General features: G+C 45.4%; 1 protein-coding gene across 1 annotated transcript; it reads right to left on the bottom strand.

Moving 5' to 3' along the window:
- Positions 1-742: 742 nt before the first annotated feature.
- LOC135279447 (peroxisomal coenzyme A diphosphatase NUDT7-like) lies at positions 743-5219 on the bottom strand. The gene is made up of 3 exons (XM_064386839.1): positions 4951-5219; positions 3413-3571; positions 743-1568 (listed from the first exon to the last, which is right to left on the bottom strand). Exons 1-3 carry the CDS (start codon positions 5215-5217, stop codon positions 1185-1187), a joined length of 810 nt encoding a protein of 269 aa, XP_064242909.1. The 5' UTR covers positions 5218-5219; the 3' UTR covers positions 743-1184.
- Positions 5220-6000: the final 781 nt, after the last annotated feature.

Raw genomic sequence — 6000 nt, 5'->3', positions numbered from 1 at the left:
AAACAATAGGGAAGAAAAGCCCCTCAATTCCATAAGATTTAAAAATGAAAAGGGAGGGTTATACCTTAGAGGGAAATCTTTTGTATCAGGTGTATTGGGAAGTCTGTACCTCTCAAGTACCTCAGTCAATGGGGAAAGAGAGAAGGGAAATGCGACTGGGAAATTGGGATAAAAAGGGAGGCTGCGTCCTCCAAAAATTTGAGAGATCCCAGGGGAATGCCCCATGGCCTCTCCCTTTCTTCAAATAAAATAAAAGGACTCCTCTGTGTCCTTTTTGGACATAAACTTCTGATGTTTGTGGATTCATTTTCCTAACAACTTCTTGACTCCAATTTATACTGCTCCATCTTGTGTTCAGGTTGCAGAATATTTGGCATGGAGCACTCAGCCACTGAATGTTCAGAGGCTCTTCCTGGGTGCTGTTGGTCTCTTAGGATTCTTCAGTGCCTTGTTTTGTAGGCTCTGAACCCCTCTGCGTTGCTCTTTGTTTGGTGGGTTGTCCTCGTGAATCCTCACCTCCACTTTTCTGTCCTGGAGAAGACTCCTGTCAGCAGCTGAGTGAGATTTGATAACAAGATGGTGAGGGACAAACTTCAGTCCTGTTGCCTGTATCCTAAGTTTTCCATAGCCTATGGAATTGCCTCATGAGAAATGTTAAATTAACCAAAACTCATTGCACATACTGACCTGCCCTCTTCCCTCCACAAGCCCAAGGAAAACAAAATAAGATTGTGAAAGCAGCTGAAACCTTTTGTATTTTTATTGTGCATTCTGTAAGTGCTCAAAGATACCACACAAGACTGTATGAATCATGTTGTCCACGTATGGCACATGTAAGAGGCAGATCCCAAAAAGTTTTCATAGGTTAACTCAGACACAAATTCCATCAAATAGCATTATCTCATTATAGACAAAGCAAAGCACAGAAACACACAGAACAAAGGCACTGAAACTGAGAAGGAACTGAAACAGACCTTTTGAAAGTCTGTTTCACAGAAAATATTGTGTGCTTCTCGCAGGTCTTCAAAGAGATTAAAAATTACATTAATCTAGTTAGGGATTGTCAACTTAAAAATTTCCAGTTCTGAAGAAATTCAAGTGTAGCTTTCAAACAAGAAGTACAAAGGAAATAAACCAAGCTCCTTTTTCCTCTTTCAAAGTAAATGAATGGCCAGACCAAGCTGTCACAGATTACTCTTCTTTCTTTCATGTACAGATGCATACAATTTAGTGAAGTAATTCTCAGAGGATGAAATTAAGTTGTCAAGATCATAATCCACTTCAAAGGTAGGTCTTTCTCCAGAAATTACAAGAGCAAGAAATACAGCAAAGTGGGCAGTCAGTCCCCATATCTTGAATGCCTTTTTATGTTCCTGGTCATCATATATAAAGCAGTGTACACGAGTTGAGTAACCTGAGGAGGTTTTATAAGTGAAGGTCTTGTAATTCAAGGGCTTGACAAAGTACTCCAAAGGCACAACAAAAACCTCGCTCACTTCATCTGGATTAGGAGTGCCCTGGAATGTATCCTCTATAAACCCTACAACTGGTGTCACCAAGTTATTCATCTAAAAAGAGAGAGAAAAAATCCCCAATAAATAAGTTAATTTTAAAAAAATCAACTAAACTCTCAAACACTTATGTCTGTACCAAGTAAAAATGTTCATTACTTAAAAAAACATTGCATTGTTACAAAATGAGTACAAGAAGCCTATGAACTATTTTTAACTGCAATGCAATTTAGTCTCCTAATGGCAAGCTATTTAATTTGACTTTGAGAATTTGAAATAATATTTTTGTATTTGTCAAAAATTAGTTTACAAATACTGTGCTCATCCTGTATAATCAGAGCAGTTCAAAAGGCTTCTACAGAAGTCAAAAGACAAATGTGGTTTCTCTCATGGGTCTTCCTTATTTATGTTTTTAATTCTGATTTCATTCCAAATTTTCCCTATCCTTTATCATATTTCTGTATTGTTTTCCCGAGATACAGGAATTTTCCAGAATATGGAAGTATTTTTCTATAGGTACAGAAATATTATTGCAGTGTATTTAGCCATAAAATGTAACACTTTTTCAAACACATTATTTATGGACATGGGAACACATTATTTATTTCTTCCATGGGAAGACAAAATCACTGAAATCATAGTTTGCATCAACAGAACACCAAAATTCTTTAGGATACAGTGCTAGTTCTACTTATTCACACTAATTAAGACCACTGTCCTGTAGAAAGGAGGAAAACAGTGCCTGTGGTATTTGATTCAAGTCTGGAAAGACTCTGTCCAGCCAGAAGCGCCTGGAATGTGCATATTGAGGAGGCAGAGTATCATCTGACATGCACAATACTCATGGTCCAAAACCCACACCATCTCTCCTACTGACTGAAGTAACTGGCTGGAAACACGGAAAATATGATCCTTTTTACACACTGCCTCTGAACTGTGTGGTTCTAAGGTCATCTGTAGAGAAATTATAATTTAAGTCGTTAAATAAAGCTGTTTTCAATACAATATCAAAAGTAGGTATTTATTTTTTAATGGGGAGAGGGTACTGCTGACAGATAAAAGAATAGGAGGCATAGTAATAGAGTTTCACCTGGTGAACAAAAATAGTCTTCTGAAACAGCAATTCCTCTGTTCTGTGGGAAAACTGATCCTATGTAATACTGAACACTGCTATTGAAACTGAGAAGCTGTTAATTTACAAATGGTGACCTACACTCCAAAGACACCTCTGGGAGTCTCCCTGCTGGAGGAAGATGATGCACACCATCCTGGTGCACATCCCCTCTGGTGCTCCCTCTCTGTGTGCACAGCCCTGGAGCCAGCAGACACCAAAGGAGACACCTGTGAGGCTACAGCAGCCTGGGTGAGTGAGCTCTGCACAGCGCCAGGGATGGAGATTATACAGCCTGCCAGGAACATCTGCTCCACTTTTGGGCTGACCTCATGGTGAAGAGGAATTTTTCTTGCATCTCATCAAAAAGTCCATGCTGCTGCTGTGTCTACTGCCTCAAGAAGAGTTCTGGTATCATCCTCTGACTCCCCAGAAGAAGAAAGCAGCTAAATCCCCTGGCAGCCTTCAAGCTGAGCAAGCCCACCTCTCTCAGCCTGTCTGCTCATCACCCACTCGCTGTAGCCCCATGACTGCACTCGTGGCTCTCTGCTGAACTCTCGCCAGGGCAGCGCTGTCAGCGTGGTACTCCAGAGTCACTGACTGGTGCCCCAGAGCTGGTCTCACAAATACCAAACTCTGAGCAAGAACCCTTTCCCTGGGCTCTGCTGGACACACGGGCTGTGCACGTGAAGAAGCGGCGCCTCCTGGCAGCTCCAGGTTTGAAAAGGTCACTGCCAGCCTCACAAGTGAAAACCACCCAAACTTATTCTGTGCTGACATGCTGACTTACTTTATCAATTCCAGGCATCAGCCTACAGATGACTTCCACCTTCTCTGGCTGAAGACCAACTTCTTCTTTAGCTTCTCGGAGAGCAGTGTCAATGTCATCTTTATCAGTGGCTTCCCTTTTACCTCCTGGAAAACACACTTCCCCTGGTGATCTTCTCAGCTAGAATGTAAAGGAGTACTGCTGTTAAATATAGCAAGGTTTATGTTTCTTATTGGACCCACACAGATGCATGTTGGTATTGCAGCATCCCTTTATGTTTATCTTTCCAGTCAAAGAAGCTGGAAATGGTGGTTAAGGTTTCTGCAGACCAGAAGAAGCATCCCTTAGCAAGAGTAGCTACCTAAGAAAACTCTGAGGCTATCCCCTGCTAATCCATAAACCCTCACTATCAGAAAATACACTGTAGCTGTACAGTGTTGTGTAATCCATACTGGAACTTCTACTTATGTCAAAGTTCACATTTTGCATCATCTTGTTTGCATAAATGACAGATGAATCCAGACAGACAACTTGCAGAGCAAGATTAAAATACTCCAAGAGCAAAAACTTTTGAAAGACACAAATAATGTACCCATGAGAGAGGAAATAACATTTTGCTTCAGCCCAAAAATATTACGGAGCAGAAGAACGAAAATGGTTGGTTCTGTTTCCTCTTTGTTGTTATCTATAGTTGGGATATGTTTTGTTGGGTGCTGTTGAGAAACCAGGAGAGGGGCAGGGTTGAAGACATGACCAGAACAAGAAAAAAGGATGAGAAGGGAAAGGACGGAAGAGTTGGCAGTCTGGAAAGAGCCTGAGTTCCTGAGTAGCCATTCAATGGGAAAGGGGACAGGGATCACCCTCAGCCACACAAGGGGATAAAAGATTGCCATTTGACTGCCAAGAGTGGGTGTGTTTTCGCCTCTGGGGAGGGAGACACACACCCGACTCAGCTGACTCATTACGAATTAAATTATTTAGTTATTGCATCAAAGACTGTCCCCTCTTGACTGTATCAAAAAAGGAGTTATTTCTAAGATACCCTTAAGTACATTGCAGTAGTAGGCTTGTGCATCAAGGATCAGTAAAAAACACATTTATAATCACTGCATCAGCTATGGAACTGTATTTGTTTCTTAAGCAAGACCCAGCAACAGAAAAAAGTGATTCCTGAGTCCAGGCAGTTAATGTGACACAGGGATGGAAAACAAGAGTTGTAAAAGAAAACAAAATGCTGGAGAAAGAGTTCTGGCAGCCTTGGGTTGTTGCCTTTTATGTATTAAAGGGAGAAAAGAGTAATACTAACTGCAGATTGAAACCCCTCATTTAACAAAGCTGCGCTGCACGGTCAGTTTCCTCAGTTAAGCAAGCCATCATTGCCCACAATGGTAATTTCCTGTCACGGGTTTCCGCGGTGCTCCTGGCAGGCGAACACCAGGAGGACAGGAGTGTAAAAACAGCCGGCCGTGCCCTGGGGAACGAGGGGCGGCACTGGGGGCACACACGGCGATGGTTCCCCGTGAGGGAAGGAAGGATCGCAGCCCTGGGAGCCCCGGTACCTGCAGGGAGCGGACGGTGAGCAGCAGGTGCAGCCGCCCCGCTCGCACCAGGAGCGGCAGCAGCACGGCGGCTCGGGGCAGCGGCAAGCGGCAGAACCTGTCCCCGACATCGAACTCCCTCAGGCGGCGCCGGGCCTTCTCCAGGGCGCCGTGCCCCGGAGCGGGCAGAGCGGAGCACCGGCACCGTCCGGCCGCGGCCCGCTCACCCCCCGCGGGCCCTGAGCAGGGCCCGGGAACGGGGCCCGGCCGCTCCCGCTCCGCCGCCATCGCCCGGCCCCGCCCCGGCAGCGGCACCGGCCAGCTCCATCGCTCCCTTTCCTGTTCCCTTTCCCGTTCCCTTTCCCTGTCCCGCTCTGGCCGTGTCCTGGCCGCCGCGGGCCCGCGCTGCCCCAGACATGCGGCGGCTCCATCGCTTCCTCCCCAGCTCCGGCACCGCGGTGCGAGAAGGACCGTGAAAGGGCCGCAGTCGTGCCCAGTCACAGAACCATAGAACACGGACCTTAAAGATCACCTTATTCCCCCTCCACGGTGTTAGAAATGCACTAACTTTTAGGCACAATTCAATGGGGACAAATGGTCGAAGCAAAGGAAAACTGCTTATTAGTAACGATTCAGCTGAGCCAGGAGTGTGCCTCCCTTGCCCAAGAGGCCAACATACCCACCGCCCGAGGAAGGGGCTGCTTTTTATACCTTTTCCTGGCTGGGGCAGTCCCTGTCCCCTCTGCCATTGGATGGGTACTCAGGAAATTCCATTCTCTCCCGACCACCAACTTTTCACAGAATCACAGAACAAATTAGGTTGGAAAAGACCTTTAAGATCATCTAGTCCAACCCCATGACCTAACACCTCCTCATCAACTAAACCATGGCACTGAGTGCCACATCCAGTTTTTTTTAAACATGTCCGGGGTTGGTGACTCCACCCTGGGCAGGCGATTCCAGCGTGCAGTCACTCTTCCAGTGAAGAATCTTTTTCTAACATCTAACCTAAACTTCCCCTGGCGCAGCTTAAGACTGTGCCCTCTCATTCTGTCACTTGTTGCCTGGGAG

The sequence above is a fragment of the Passer domesticus genome, chromosome 12, assembly GCF_036417665.1.
Source record: "Passer domesticus isolate bPasDom1 chromosome 12, bPasDom1.hap1, whole genome shotgun sequence".
NCBI classification, from domain to species: Eukaryota; Metazoa; Chordata; class Aves; order Passeriformes; family Passeridae; genus Passer; species Passer domesticus.
This window is presented reverse-complemented; position numbering and strand designations above follow the sequence as displayed.